This window comes from Sinohyriopsis cumingii, unplaced genomic scaffold (genome assembly GCF_028554795.1).
Source record: "Sinohyriopsis cumingii isolate HCF-2022 unplaced genomic scaffold, ASM2855479v2 utg000088l, whole genome shotgun sequence".
NCBI lineage: Eukaryota > Metazoa > Mollusca > Bivalvia > Unionida > Unionidae > Sinohyriopsis > Sinohyriopsis cumingii.
In genome coordinates this window covers 149193-165048 of record NW_028315869.1, presented here as the reverse complement: position 1 = coordinate 165048, position 15856 = coordinate 149193, and the positions used below count along the sequence as shown (strand labels likewise).

At 35.3% G+C, this 15856-nt stretch overlaps 1 protein-coding gene across 2 annotated transcripts in view; it reads left to right on the top strand.

Annotated features, from left to right (window-relative positions):
* LOC149774886 (limbic system-associated membrane protein-like) overlaps positions 1-13130 on the top strand; it is a 138397-nt gene extending 125267 nt beyond the window's left edge. Inside the window, exons 5-7 of one of the 2 annotated variants that reach the window (XM_089944642.1) lie at positions 7409-7537; positions 8318-8383; positions 9307-13130. In XM_089944642.1, coding sequence (XP_089800768.1) covers positions 7409-7537; positions 8318-8337 — 149 coding nt within the window. In that variant the 3' untranslated portion in view covers positions 8338-8383; positions 9307-13130. The remainder of the gene's footprint in view (positions 1-7408; positions 7538-8317; positions 8384-9306) is intronic. The other variant, XM_089944641.1, reaches the window with a different exon arrangement.
* Positions 13131-15856: the final 2726 nt, after the last annotated feature.

The following is a 15856-nucleotide window of genomic DNA, read 5'->3' as shown; positions in this document are numbered from 1 at the left end:
TCAATAAAAGCCTCAGCGGGTAGAAAATATCTACTTGTGTCATGAACTTGTAGTCCAATTCTTCATCCACGTTGATCTGGTGATCGTGCGTCATAAGAATAAAACTGATAATCGCGTACAGACTCATCTTTAAGGACAGGTGCTTCCATGTCAAATGCTGTGTCGGATACGCGCTTGAACATTTTATTGTAATTATTTTCGTCTAACACGTTGATTACCGCGTTCGGAAAATTCCACTTCGGGAAGTTCCACTTCCTGATATTAAACTTGAAATATTATTTCCCGATTCACTGAGTCCCCGATCTGCTAACGCTGCTAGTTTTTGATTTGCAGCTTGATTAATTATTTTACTGACATCTGCGGGCATAATTTCAGTACTTGGTAATTTTACTGGTTGTCATTTTCGTCTTATTAATCGTGCTAGTCTATCTTTGATCGCCGAGAGCGCCTTACCAGCAACATTGACAGTTGCACCAGGAGCTTTTTCACGAAAAATATCAATAGCTTTCATCGATAATTGTTTTGCAATAGGCGCTGCTTTTGGGGCTAACCTTGTAAATAATCCCTGAATAACATCACCAAGTCCATCTCCGTAAATTGCTCTATGGATTGGTAATCGTGAGTTTACCGCTCTGACCTGTACGGATTTACGATGATTATTGTGTATGATCATGTTATCTTATTTATCATTTATCTAACAACTAGTCACTGTAATCATCAACAAGTTCATCGATAAGTAATCGGTAAACACCGATATCCATGATACCACCCTGAAATAATCGCCGACAAATATCAGCTGCTTCATTGGTTATTTCTGGTGAGTTATTTCCGGCACGTTTTCCCCCTATGAGAACTTCTAACCGTGACACATCATTGAGGATATTATCAGGACATAAACCAGAACCTTTTGTAGGTTCATCTTGAGGTGTTTTAAATACTGGTGGTTGCATTACCGGAGAAAATGATTCAGTGGTGACCGGGGGTGTGTCAGGTGAATCACTTCGAAATCCATGTGGTGAATCTGTCGGTGTAAATGTCATTACCGGCGCAGAAATTGTTCTACGTTGTAAAGGTGGAGGAAGCTGATATGAAGGTTCCTGCTGCGGTGGAGGAAGTTGATATTAAGGTTCCTGCTGGGAAAGTTGTTCTTGCTCTAGTTGTTTCATTCTCTCTTTATAAAGTCTTTTTACTTCTTTATCAATATTTTTGTATTCTGTACCTCTAGCTTGTTTTTTGTTTCTATATACGCGATATATCCATCTAATAAGATTATCATTACTTGCTTTTTTATGACGGGATTTTAAAATATTAGATTTATTAAATATACCAAATAACATTATTTCAGGTAAATCAACTTTTTGAGTGTCTCTAATATCTTCGATAAACCCTTCGTTAAATTTTGCAATTAATTCTAAGTTTTCTCCTACTGGTTTGGGTTCAGATGCAAGTTCTTTTCTCACGTCGGCGACTTCAGTACGAAGTTTTCCAATATCTTCACCAGCAGGTGGAGGTTGATTCGCAGCTATATCATTTGGAAGATCTCGTAAAATCTTTTTTGTTTGTTTGGTTCTTCTTGCTATTTTTTCAGTCTGCACTGCAGTTTGTTCTAATACTGGAAAAATACCCTTTTTCCTCTTCTCATCATCCTCCGTCATATCTCCCCATATAGTTTTTTCAACAGCCGCTGCAGCTTTCTTAGTAGCTGTAGTGACGGTTTTAAATAGTTTTTCAGTGTCTTCTAAATGAATCTCTGACAGGAAGAAATTTTTTGATTGGTTCTAATCGTTCTCGAGCTATCCTTGCAGTATGAGATTCCGGATATACCATTTTATTATGACATAATGATTTAATTAATATAGCAGCAAGGGGGGCGGGACCTCGCGAAAACTTAATTGCGTAAAGCGCGTGCATAATAAACTAGAAAAAATCACCAACGACAATGGAGTAATATTAATTGGAAATTTCATAGAGATTTTCTCAGTAAAGTATCAACGCTTTTTAAAAAATCTGTCGACGTTTTTTTATATTTCGATTATTCGTAGGAAGGCTTATTTTCAACATTTGGACGTTCCTACAAAATGGTCTGTTCGCCCTCCCTGCTGCTGCAGATAACCTCGGAACAAACCATGTTGTTGACATGATGAACAATTTCATCTTTCTTGTTGGCCAATTTACTGATATCACAAATATCAGTAAGTAGTTCTGCAGAGCACCTGACTTGTAGCATTTTGACGAAGCTGTCAAAAAGCATAACGTCATATTGCAAGGATTTTAATTTTCTCGCTACTTTTCTGGCAGTGCAATGTACTGTAACAGTTATCTCCCTTGGACTAACACCTCTCGTATCAAGTGAGTTTCTTTTCAATGTTAAACCTTTTCTCAAGAGTTACCCGTTTTAACCATACACTATTTTTTCAGTCCATTTGGTGGCGCTTTAGAAAGGTTACTCTGTAGTGTACTGCCTCATTAACTACAGTGTAGTACCGCAACTGAGTTTTTCCCTTCACGCTGATTGTTTTTTTTTTTTTTTTGTTTTAGCGGAGCTGTATTAATATTTCTATGATAGTTCTTTCCACCCGCAAGTAAAATACAGTCGCTTGTTACATCACCTCGAAAACGTGCTTATACAGGAATAATTCAACAAGAAATTTGGATTCTGCAAAATATACATAGATTAGAATATAAAAAGAAGCATATTTTACCTGAAAAGAATGTTAAACAAAGTCCCCGAATATTAAACCAACCAAATCCCACTATGGGAAGTTGTATCTCCTCATGACCCTATTGGTATCGCTTTGAAGGCTCATCCCTTTGATTTGGACTTCGCCCCATCCCCCGTCCCCGAAAAATTTCTGTCGACGTCCACGTCGACAGAAATGCACACGTCCACTGTGCGCATTCACGTGTGCATAACACGCAGTTGTTAGACGTTACCAAAATAAAAACGGGGATTATAACATCGTAATTACAGTGGAAAGAAAGGTAAAAAAAGAAACAAATGAGGACAATAAAAATTTAGTAAAGCTGTGTAATTTTTTCTGTGTTATATTTTTTTCTATACAGAACTGACTGTCACTAGGCTTGTTGCTACCATGGAATTTTAGAAATTTTAAAGCCAACTTTTCAAATATAAATTTAATTAATAGTAATTAATCTAATACTATTTAGGTTCAGCTCTGTACAAGCATTTAACACAAAAATGTGGCATTAACGAAAAATGAAGATCGAGAATATGTCTCATTTTTAATGGATCTTAATGGAAGTGTGCTGAACACCACGGGCCAAAAACACTTTGGAAGATAAAATATCATTATTGTTTCAAATCGGTACCAATGGGCAGATAAAATCTGCGACGTGAGCCTTGGAAACAGTGAAGTGATTAGGAGCTATTAAAGAACAAAGTTGGATAAGGTCCGATTCTATCCACCAAATTAGCTATAAATTAATGTGTAAGAATATTTTATACCGTTATCAATACATGCCTACTGCAGCATAAATGCATATGATAGATAATGAGACACTGAGGCATGAATAGTTAATTTTCTTCCTAAATATACGTGCGTTCTTACAATATATCAAATTATACCAGATTTCCGCATCTTAAAATTCCTCAAAACCACCACCACCACCCCTGAAAAAAACCCACCAGCGCATTGGAGAACGTGTTTGATTTTTCCCGACGATACTTTTTGTAACCATGTAACACATATGTAGATTTCTTAAGTGTTCTCGTTTGTAAACATATGATATATATATATATATATATATATATATATATATATATATATATATATATATATATATATATATATATATATATATATATATATATATATATATATATATATTTCATACGCGTTCTTGTTTGTAACCATCTGACACGTATACATATTTCATACGTGTTTTTGTATGTAACCATCTGACACATATAACAATTTCTTACCTGTTTTCATTGGAGCTCATACATAGCGAGCGTAAAATATGAAGGCAGTGTTCTCAGTTTATCTTTTGAAATCTTTGTCGCCAAATCCCTCTGGAAAATCTACGTCACACTATCACAAAAATGTCATTTTTCTTTTTCTTTAAAGCTAACTGATATTTACATGGCATTTGTCATTTGTATTGAAGGTTGTTCATCTCCCTGTTTAATAATTTAATCTAGTATTATTAAAAGACGTGTAGTTCTTTTCGAGTCTTAGTTCTGTGTTCGAACATTTACTAGAAGACAAATGTCATACTGTCAGACAAATATCAGCAGTCAATTTCAATTTCGACGCCATTTTGTTTTATTTTGAAGTACAAAGGTTTGGTAATATAAAATACGTGCTACGATATTTATGGTGGGCAGTCTTTAATTTGCAAGTCATTTTATATGAAGTAAAGAATCGGGGAAACAAATATATAAATTAAGTGCGAATTTCTCATAAAAGCAAAATCTAGCATCGTTTCATGATTATATATAGGGATAGGTATCTTGTATTTTACGCTCCCCTCATTCTGGAGATCCGCTTGTCATGAAAAAAGAAATCAGCGCCGGCCTAGTCACCGTACTGACAATGTTGACAATGAATAAATAAAAATCAATATCCTCAATTTGTGCAGTAAAAAAAAAATCGTATTAAAGGATAAAAATTTGGGGTCGGTCATATACATAAGGAATAATTTTTTCGATTTTGTTAATAAAATAAAGTCAGGTTTTCCCGCCGGTTAAATTAACAAAACAGCTTTGATCGTCTTCGTCCTTAACATTTTTATTTCTTCACTTTGCACTGCATCTAGGCCGACAAGCCAGCCCCTCCCCTGTGATGATATTGATTTTCGGTTTAGGGGCTGATATCGCCTATTCATTAAAAGCTGCAAAAATATGCAGAAAATTTTGGCTGTACACATCGGTGTACATTGTATACACTTACCGGTATTTCTCGCGGCTGTGGAGCTATCGTCGGCTAAAAGGTTCTTTTGGTGATATGTGCATTATATTTCCGGAGCAAATCTTATTTTTTGGTGACTTGTAAATCCATGTGGAATAGCACAACCATCGGTCCTATGGACATTTTGAATTTCGTGCTTGATATGGCTGTTACTGATTACCCTGTTCCGGAAAGATTTGCATGCAAAATTGCACATTTTAATCAACAGCGGACATCAGGCCCACATATCAATGCAGATTTGGGAGGGGGTGGTCATTTATCGGACTACACTGTATCAAGTTAGCAAATTCCGGCTGTTACTAATTACCCTGTTCCGGACAGATTTGCATGCAAAATTGCACATTTTAATTAACAGCGGACATCAAGCCCACATATTGTCCATCAGAATCAATACAGATTTGGGTGGTGGGTGGTCGTCATATATCGGACTATACTGTATCAAGTTAGCAAATTCCAGCTGTTACTAATATGCAACAAAGCGCTGTTAGTGAATAGTACATCAGTGCATCCCCTCAAAGTACGCATCTACACACCTTCTCAGTCTGTTAAACCAATTATTAAACGTCGTTTTGTATTCACTTTTGGGTGAGGTGTTTATAGACTGGAATACTGTACTTCCAACCACATCACGGCTTTCAAATCATCTACGACTTAACTAATTTTGGGGCGCTTGACGGCGCAGTGAGTTTAAACCAAAGGACATTTAATGTAATTTAATAATGAAAACGACGCTTGTCAATACACACTTCCAAGGTAAGTGCAACTAACGTATATGTCAGTCAGAAAGAATGCTTTAATACCAATCTAGTTGCGTAATTGCCTTGTGCCATTTCAGGCATCATTATAATAATGTGATAAAATCTAAACGTATCCCCATGATGTAAACAAGGGAGGGTAAATTTACCGTATTTTCCCCATACTGATATGTCCAATTTTTTTATGCACCTGCAGTCTGGGCACAGCAGGCCAAGACTGAAACAGACTGGGGTTAATCGTAGTGATATTTCAGAAATTGGTAATTTTTTGGCGGACGAACATCCGGCTACATGTGTGTAGAATAGATCCTTAAAAATGATAAATGTTGAAAATAGCATGGATATCAATCAGTTATCAGTATTAACAACTTCTGGATTGAAGGCAGTTTAAAATTATCCACTATTTACATCCAAGGTCATACTCCTGCGTGCGAAGGAAAATGCCGCGGAGCTCACGCTGTCCGTCAAAGCCAGAGTTCGTTGTCCCTGTGGATAAGTACACAGGAAGCTCGGCTCGTCTTTATTTTGTTGTTCCCAATACAGCCACTGAAGTATATCAAGGAACCAGACTCAATGTTGCGGTTCAGACTTGTTACATTGTGACGTGTTTGATATATCACGAGGTCTGGTCATGTGCAACCTTATAAGGTATCGGCCTTCTATTTCATCATGGAAAATAATAAATCAAATGAATTTTTGCTCCAACTTGTTATACAAAATCTTCAGATTCTGCGCCAAAGACGTAAAAGAGCAAATAAAGACAGTAAATATAATCTGAGTTAAGTGTCGTCATGTTAACAGATAAGTAAACGTTTCTCCCTGTGATGTTTTACACCATATGTACAGTATTGTGCGGTGGTATTATCGTAACAAGGTGAGATAACCCATAGTAAGGAGTATGACCCTTGACCTGTTGTTTGCTTGTGTAACAGTTTTTACTTTATAACAACAGAGACAGGGAAGCAGTCTAGTCGTCGCCCAATGTAAATATGTGATTTCCTTTTGGTTTTCCTTTTTCCGCTACCTCAGTGATAACCTCATATTTCTTCTGATCTGCTGATTGCTAGAGTAAGCTGTGTTAGTTGCACGAACTTGCAGGATCAAACTATACCACCAGGAAACCGCAAGATTTCCAGGCCGGTGGTGCAGACCACCATTCTCATCCTGTGAACTTTATGACCGACTTAAAATGAACATAGTTTAAACCTTCTCAATATACGCTTCCATTTTGCAGGGTAAATGAATCGTTTAAATTATGCTTCAATCACACCACACATCAGTGTTTACTGGGGAATGGTAGAGCATGAAAACACGTCTGTGGCTCTACTTCTAGTAATGTAGACTTTTAGTAAACATTATTATATGTCTGAAATTATGGTTACACGGTGTGGAAGATCAACTGAAAATTAATCATCAGCGAGCCAGTTAAACTGGATTTTTATAATATTTTTTTTTTTGCGTTTTGAACCATAACTCTCGTTCAAAGTGACGATTTGTTCTGCTCAAGTCAACATATTTTGTAGTTTATCGACAGCGGAAGAAATTCTCTTCGTTGTATAATAGTTTCTATCCTTGATTGAGTTTATACATATTTATTCCGCACAATCTTTTGCAAACACCAAAACCAATTTTTAAAATGCTAGTTTCGGAGTTTTTGTCCTGTTGAATTAGAAAGTACAAGTATGACAGAGCTGATCATTTGTTATTTTATTTTTTCTTCAGAAATCGGTACACCGGGAGAGGTTTTGTTAATCCATAATATTACTCGTGAATGTGGTGGAATATACGAATGTGAGGCATACAACGGTATAGAACCAGCAGTTGCCCGCCATATGAAGGTTGAAGTCTTATGTAAGACTGTCTTTCTGTCTCACACTCACGACATTTTCTTTAGTCTCGTGGTTCTTGTGTAGATTCTTTTTTGTTTGTAGATATTCAATATTGTATGAACACAAATTTGTAATATCTTCAAATTCATTACGAGGAAAAGGCATTCAAAGTATAATATTGTGTTGTATCCAAACAAATAAGGCACATATTTATACCGTGTACGAGATAATATATGCTTATTTGTACCTGCCAATCGCTACACGATCTTTGGAAGTCCAAGTGATACATACGAGACCACCAATCAGCAAGGTTAATGTTGATATTTCCGGTCCAAACTGTATCCCTATCAACAAGAACAAAATGCGCCCTCTGCAACCAAACGGGCACAATAGTATATTACCAGGTAAGATGGATATAACGAATGAACGAACGAACGAAGATAGATAGATAGAGAAAGAGATAGATAGATAGATAGATAGATGTGTGTGTGTGTGTGTGTGTGTGTGTGTGTGTGAGAGAGAGAGAGAGAGAGAGAGAGAGAGAGAGAGAGAGAGAGAGAGAGAGAGAACTACAGTTACAAAGTGATCATATGTTATTTTGAAACAGTCATTAACGAAATTATTACGCGAATTAACGTTCTGTATTTACATCGACCTTCTACAGTGAACCAAGTTGTTACGAGTTTATATTAGAGCTCTCGATGGCCCATTTGGAGCTAGTAAGTGCCCAATAGTTTTAAATTCACATGGCAACTTGAAGCACATTATATAATATTTACAATTTATTTGGCTTACTTTTCAGATGTCAAATGTAATAGATAAAGCCTACGAGTGGGCGAAGCATTATGCAGACGTGGCAAATTGTACGGTGTGTTTTGTTGTCAGCATCTGCAAAGGATTATACAAGTTTACACTTTCGCCTTGATCATGCCTTACATCATCACCAATCTTTATTTCCTTTTTTCAGAGATAAAAGAGTTAAGGAAAGGAAGTATAAATGAAGAATGCATTACTTAGATACAATTAACGAAATTCTACAACTCTTTCTTCACTTGCATCTTTAGACTGTCTCTTTTTCGAATGTCATAGATCATCGTCCAGAGTATGCACAATTGAGAATTGTAAACTGGTCTATTATTCCTGATAATAATTTGCCGAGGCAATTGCTGAAAAATGTTTTCAGTGTATTTCCTTGACCAAACGAAAAGAAATTAATTTGCGAACGTTTTTCTCGGTATGATATCTCACCACAACAACGTTGCGGGATAGGAGAATAAAGATGTCAGAGCTAAAAGAACATTACAGAATTGCAGAAAATGTTTTTGGTACTTACCGCAGCACGGGTAATTCCAACTTTAACATCCACTGTTTTCAAACTGCTTTGGTTATAACTTTCAAATAAATTTCGTTACATAAACACATTATCTAGACATAAAAAAGCAAGTTATGGTTACTTAATATAAGGGTTTGCTACCGTTTTTTGTGCTACCTTGTCTTTTTGACAACTATTGTCGTAGTCGTGAAAAGATAACATATACGAAATGCTCTAATTGTACCGTTTAAGCTATACATATTCTTTCTTATAGTTTTCAAAATGGGAAGAAAATTTTACTTCTTGAACTGCACGTTAAATTGTGATTCTCATATACATATTTTCGGTAATATTTAAATAATTTAACATTATTAAAGAGTATTTACCTACTTTTATATTATTTTTAATCTGCTCTGCTCTATATATCATTTCATTAACAATCATTTAAATAAATGAAAGTTACATTTTGACATTTTCAGATCGTCAGAATGTGGGTGCCCATGGATCTGATTCTGCCGCTTCTGTGGATCGCTTGTCACTATGTTTGACAATCTGCTCGTTCCTGTTCCATATTTATTATGAAAGGTCTGTGATCTAGTCTACCCTAAGATGCACCATTTCTAAACCAGGAAAATGTCACATGATGGAACTTCCAAAAGGACGCTCAATATATACCTGTCGCTTTACGCCATCACAGTGGATTGCAGCAATTCAGCTTCGGGAATGTCATTTGGGTTACTTTTTTTTTTCTTCTTTTTTTTGGTGAGAATTTTTCACTATCTTGGAAATGGTGCATTATCACCGGTAAATTTTATTTTCGGCAGAAACATCCATTATTATTTGTTTAGTGTTCACAAATCAGTAGACTTGTGCAGCGTGGTTTGTCTGGTATGTGTCGTTGGTGAAAAATATATTGCGCTGCTAATAATTCTATTGGGTTATGAATATGTGTGCTTTTGCAGCACTTGAGTGTATCTTCCCGTACATTCATACCAATGATGATCTTACAATGTAAAGGTGTAATCGCATTAACTGTAACATATATTACGTTTATCAGTCCATGCTCGAGAGTGTGCACGCGTACATTGGTTTGGATGTGTTCTTTGTTTTAGTGCAAAATTATACTTCATCACGAAACGATGGGTTAAAGGTCATATTGAAAGATACATTATGTAGATTAAAGTAAATATTTACATAATTTGACGACGAATGTTCAGACATCACATCAAATGTCTTAGCCTGTTTAAATGCTCAAGTGCTAGTAACTTGGAAGTGATGTGTCTGACCTTGACTTTCATACCGGTGCATTAGGTTAAGAACGAACAAATTCTTTACCTACTTGAATTCAGACAGTACACTCATTCACTTCACTCTATCGCGATTTTTGTTGGATAAGATAGTACATCAGTTTATAAATTCTTTAATATGAACAATGCTTATATTATGTATATCACGCTCTTTAAATGTAATTTGTTGATTGTTACATACCAGTATTAGTTTGTTGGTGCGTTATGTTGACTGCTATATATTTTGATTTACTAATCTAACTTACAACATTCGGGCCATGACACTATTGAAGATAATCTAGGGCTACACAAAAAATAATACATAAAAAGCATTCAAAAGGAAGTTTCACATTAGTGAATATAAATGGAAACATGATTCGCTTTTATATCAAACATTTCAGGAATAAAAAAAATAAAAAGATTCCAAAATGTATTTTTGTCAACAATATTTTTTTTTTACAATACGAAATACTGAAGATGTAGTTTTATATCAGAACTGTTCATGTTTATCTTCGTTGTACTCCACGGTCATGTTTTGCTTTTAGAGATATATCATGAAAATCGAGTTCCACTTAGCAATATGTAGATATGATAGGCAATGCTAAGAGGTAATGTTATGTTGACTTTTCGTTTCACCAACCAAATTACAGCTTCTGTAGTGCTAAAAGAGAAAAATATCATTCGGAATATGTCGTTGCCAACGATAACTCTCCTACGTGAAATGCAGTGCTTTATCGGATAGGCTGCAAAAAGGTGGATAGGGAATTTCAAAACGTCAGCAAACCATAAAATTGAACCGATGTTTGTCGGATCTTCTGAGATATCGATTTGATCAAATTAAATGATATCTTTTAGGACCATTGCCTTTTGCGTTGCACTTGGCTAGGCCCTGAGAACCACCTACATCTATGGTGGAAGTTCAAAAACTTTATGTTCATAAACAAAGAATATTTAGAAAATATCCACAATAGGCTTTTTTTATTTAAAAAATCATTATTTTCATATTCCTTTTAATTCTGTATTAACTATTAAATAGGGTGGATCTAAGAAGGGTGGGAGGGGTGGGGTGGAGTCGAAACTGATTTCCCCCTGCCCCCCATGAATGTTAAGCAAATAAAACGTCTTCTCGAGTATATTTTTTCTAAATTCATTGTTAAAAGTATGCCTTGTAAACGCTTAAAACGAAGAAGCTTCCGATGCTTTCACTCCTTCGACGGTCACCTAGTTACACATCTGAAATATACGAAAACAGAAGTATTTTGAACCACTATGAAGTTAATACTGCTAAATGTATTTTGTACAGTAAATATATTACTCTTTAGAGTCGAGTAGGTAGGTGGGTGGGTACTATGGTAACATTTGTCGTGCGCTTTTGTTGTAACTAAAACATTTACGAAAATTGTTGCTTTGTCATTAAACCTACCGCAAGAATGGAGAATGCTTCACCTACTCGTTATATTTTTTGACAAGCATCAAATGCAATAACTGACCACAGCTCTATAAATCCCAAGCTATAGAGGTGGTGAGGGACACAGAGCCGTTGTCAAATGCATATACATTTTCAGCAGAGTTGCACGATTCCGGTTTTTAGGCATTTGAGACTAGCTATATGGTATTTCTCCGTCGATTTTAACCAAGTAAAAAGTAATTTATTCCACAATGACACTTCTATTTGCTTTGGCCAATTTTAGGTCAAACAAGGCCAGAATCTACCATGTTGAACCTTGCGATGACCGTGATCGGTACATAAGCCGACGGTAATCGAAATGAAATGCTTGATATGGTAGGTTTGTCAGCTCCTTGCATTCACACACACACACACACACACACACCAAACATATCCTTGCATAGAAGAAATCACATTTTACATAACTCACATCAGTCCGACAAATGAAACGAGCAAGTTCTATCTGACTACAGTTACACATATATCTACAAATCAAATTGCTTCTTTTCGCATTAGTTATTTATTCACACTTAAAGAATTATGCTACTTGAAAATTAAGTATGGGTGGGATTATCCTGCTGCCGGATCACAACCCCTACATTTAATGATGCGGTCGCTACACCTGTATTTACTTACCTTTCCGATGCACTGGCTAACAAGGTACAGCTAAAACTATAGTCAGTCACTTTTGGCCATCAAGAGTCCTAAAATAAGATCTTTCTTCCATTAAATTACATGTAACAAATTATAATAGACGAAGCATCTGAGAAGAGAGCTGGACCATGGTTAAATGTTGGAACCACAGTAAAATAAAAATGATCTACTGACGGATTCAAGTGCCAGCTTTTCATTACTGCTCTACATTGCTCTCCGATGTTTTTGAACCAAAGTGGCATTCAGAGCTGCAACAATTTTAGTACTACTGCGTGAAAACAAAACAAATACTCTCGAGTTCCTTGACCATGGAGCTGCCGATCATCAGTACAGTCGTGCTAATATCAACACTAGTGTGCTGCTAGTACACAATAAATGGAATGATGCGTAGTAGATTGCAAACAATTGTGAAATACTTAACTGCATATATATATATATATATATATATATATATATATATATATATATATATATATATATATATATATATATATATAGAGAGAGAGAGAGAGAGAGAGAGAGAGAGAGAGAGAGAGAGAGAGAAATGTTTCTGGCGGTTTTTTGGGTTGGTCACATGTCTTGTCTTGGTGAAATTTCGCATACAGTTAGAGGCTTCCGCTTAGCGTGCATTGCGGACAGGGCCTCAGTGGTCACAACGACTCGAAAAGGTCACAGGTAGACCCGCCTAAGAATTCGTTCACACTTGCGACAGGGTGAGAAGCGTATATTACTGATTCGGTCATGTTCTTTATCTGTTATCTGCTGAGAAACTTTTTTAGCAGGACCAAGCACCCATAGCCTAGGGTCTTGCTACAAATTTATCAAATAAGTAAAATAATGTAATTATTTTGTTCAAATACCTGTTTAAGATAAATATTAAAATTTTGCTTCTTAAATAAATCAGTGACGAAGAAAATGATTCTTGATTTATCCATTTCACAACAATTTTTAAAAACTGAAAATTCAGTTAATAGTCCTCCCATTAGGAAAGTACCGATACGTCTAAATAAGCTAAACAGAATGATCACTAAAGGATTCTGAGATTTATTTAAGAGGAAAGTAGAATGAGTACATATATACCCGTAACCGTCAAGGTTTGTATCAATGACATGGAAACATTGTTTTACAAAATCATTTGATAATCTGGTTCAGTTTTTGTGCAGCTCGACTTAACGATCAGACTTACAAAGAGACACAGGAAATAGAGAAAGCTGGGTACAGAACATTTAATCCAAATGTAATACTACTAATCATTATGATCAGAGATGACATGGAATTTATCATTAAATGTTTATTTGATAATTTACATATCAAACCTGAACAGTAGGTATGCGAAAGCACTAGATGGCTGCTTGGCAGGATTGAATATTTAACATTGTACGTATATAAGCGTCAATCACTAAAAGGAAACTCGTGTAGATTTGCCTGAACGGTTTGAACACAAAATTGCTTCAATCAATGTAAAAAACAAAACAACGGATAACAGATGTTTTTTCTATGCGTTCGAAACTATCTATACTAAATGCACCAAGTGTTTACGTAGATAGACCATGAAATATAGTTTGATTAGATACAATCAAATACGGTTTGGCTTTATGCAACCACTGGTTTGACAGGTGTCCTATACAAATAAACTATATCCCAAACTTTAGGATGCATTGTGTAGCATCTCTACCGGAAAAGTTCATGTCTCGGTAAATCTGACTGAAAAAAAGTGAGGACAAATAAATTGGACCATTTAGACTGGCAGGAAAAATAGCAAGACATGCATATTAAGATGCCGATTCGTTTTTATGGCATGGAAACATATTATGCTATCAAAGGTCAGGTGCAAAAAATATATCTGCAACAAATACTTAAATTTTATTAATACATTAGACATGCTATCAAATGACATAAGACTGTAACAGTTTTAGTGAAGACGGATCAGTTGTCAAATTTGCAAATTATCGGTTAGAAGTACCATATCTCATTTACAGTGACTTTGAAAGTGTACTGGTAAAAACAGATGAAGCATGAACATCATCACAATCCAGGACTGTATCTTTGTCCCGATGACGGCCTTTACAAATAATTCTGATAAGCATATTCCATGAGTTTTTATATAACTCAGTTCGACTCGTCCTGTTGCGACGATGACAGTTTTAACCAATGGTGCAATGCCAGTCAAAACAAATAAGCATATTCCTTAAGTTTGTTTCTGCTTTTTACCTCAAAAGTTAACTCATACATGCCTGAGGCCAATAGTTACTAGAGGTAATAATTGCATTCACGTGTTTTATTACTGTTTGGATAAGAGAGCGAGACTACGTACAAGAACTGATTAATGTGAGACCTATTGCATTCAGAGATGAAGTCAAACGTGTCCAGTTATGACAGCCATCCGTTCATCAAAACGCTTGTGAAAAATGACCAGATAATGAGTCACCGATAGATTATAAAATGTGGTAAGGAAATAACTGTAAAGAGAACCGTTACATTCGTCAATAGCTTTCGATTTCTGACCAATCTAAAGATCAGCTGGCTAAATATTTAAACGATGCAATTCGTTGAGACAATACTTGTAACACTAAACGTTTCAGAGATGTCTGAGTAATTCTAACATATCAGACGATGATCGTCAATATGTATACGGTGTCTACGTTAAATTTAAATTGACGTTCACGACAACTAAGTCAAAAAAGGAAACAATAACGATATGTGACATACATAGCAGTTAAATATTTCAGATTAGCGAGGGGGCACATTAAATTACTAGAAGCGAATCGTCAATTTACTTTCATGGTTGAAGAAAACCTACTCAAACTATCAGATGTTCGTGATAAAGGGTGGATTTTAAAAGTGGAGATATCAACACTTTTTCGCGAATATTTCAAGGACTGTCCGCTTGAACATTAAACATGGAAATGAATTTCATCTAAAACTGAAAACAATACACAAAATTATCTTGTCTAAAACATATATGGATCTGAATACCAAGAGAGATACAAGATACAATAAATTGTATTTAACGTAGGTAGTCTGAGTAAAATGCATTGAACACTAGCTTTGAGCGAGCTATTTTACCATCATGATATAACAAAAATATTCCTTAATGTATCAGACATGTACAGAGATAGTACATATTTACAATAAAATAATACACATCTAAACATTTCAATGCCAAAGGGGAACGGCCAATTAAAATGTATGAACATATTTAACACGTTATAGATAGATGTTCATTTAATAATTTAGGTAAGAAATATGAACATTGTATTGTCATAACACGCACAATGCTAACTTTAAGATACACGTATGAAGTTAATGAACGCGACACAGAATGGAATACATTAAAAAATTAATGTACAATATATGAAGACTGAGTTTTTAAAAGAAATGGACAATGCCAACTTTAACACTAGATTGCACGACAAGTGTTTAGTATGAAATATTTTTATTTTTTATTTTTTATTTTGTTATGTTTATTTTTTTATTTTAGTGTTTTAACATATTTAACACATCACGGAAAAAGACACATGTAGCATGTCACAGTTAAAAGTGATACCAATACGTATGAACATATCAGTGGTATGAACATATCAGTGGTATGAACATATCATTGGTATGAACATATCAGTGGTATGAAAATATCAGTGGTAT